The 835-nt window shown below is 41.1% G+C and overlaps 1 protein-coding gene across 1 annotated transcript; it reads left to right on the top strand.

The window, feature by feature from the left end:
• Nucleotides 1–6: 6 nt before the first annotated feature.
• On the top strand, nt 7–640 carry LOC110034563 (cytochrome P450 71D8-like; the record flags this gene model as incomplete). The annotated part of the gene is made up of 1 exon (XM_020738814.1): nt 7–640. A coding segment is annotated over exon 1 (634 nt), but the record flags the coding sequence as incomplete, so codon positions are not given.
• Nucleotides 641–835: the final 195 nt, after the last annotated feature.

Genomic DNA, 835 nt, shown 5'->3' with positions numbered 1-835 from the left:
AAGGTTATGAAGACCCATGACATCAACTTCGCTTCTCGGCCTGAGTTACTTGCCAGCAAAATCATCTGCTATAATAGCATGGACATCGGCTTTGCTCCTTACGGTAAATACTGGTCACAGCTACGAAAAATATGCACAGTTGAAGTACTCGGCGCCAAACGCGTCCAGTCTTTCAGTTTCATAAGAAAGGAAGAAGGAGATAACCTTGTGGATAGGATCCGCAGGGCGAGGGGATCGCCGGTGAACCTTAAAGAGATGTTTTTAGCTTTGACGAGCGCGACTATTTCTCGGGCGGCTTTCGGGAAGGACTGCGCTCATCAGGAAAAATTCCTAAATGCGACGAGAGAGGCGTTCAGGCACTTGTCGGGATTTGATATTGTTGATTTCTTCCCATCGTTGGGGTTCATTGGCAAACTTACTGGTTCGAGGACTCGGTTGGAGAGAGTGCATCAGCATTTAGATGAGATCTTGAATGAGATTTTGGAGGAGCATCAAGCAAAGAACTCTCAGGGAGATGATTCTGGAGAGGATATAGTTGATGTTTTGCTAAGACTTCAGAAACATGGGCAGTTGGATATTCCTCTTTCGTCGGACAATATCAAAGCTGTTATATTGGTAAATTTTATTTTATTAAGCCAACGTACAGCTGCCTTATTTACTTATCATTTTGCCTTTTCATTCCTCTTTATTTTTTTAATAGAAAAAGAACGTAGGAATAGCTAAGCATTGAACTGAACATTAGAGAAGAAATTAGACTGACAGATAGTTTTAGATGGAAGTACATAGTTGTTTAATCAAAAGGCAGTTACCAATGTCCAAATTTGATGTAAAAAAA

This window comes from Phalaenopsis equestris, unplaced genomic scaffold, assembly GCF_001263595.1.
Source record: "Phalaenopsis equestris unplaced genomic scaffold, ASM126359v1 Scaffold190426, whole genome shotgun sequence".
Lineage (NCBI taxonomy): Eukaryota > Viridiplantae > Streptophyta > Magnoliopsida > Asparagales > Orchidaceae > Phalaenopsis > Phalaenopsis equestris.
This window is presented reverse-complemented; position numbering and strand designations above follow the sequence as displayed.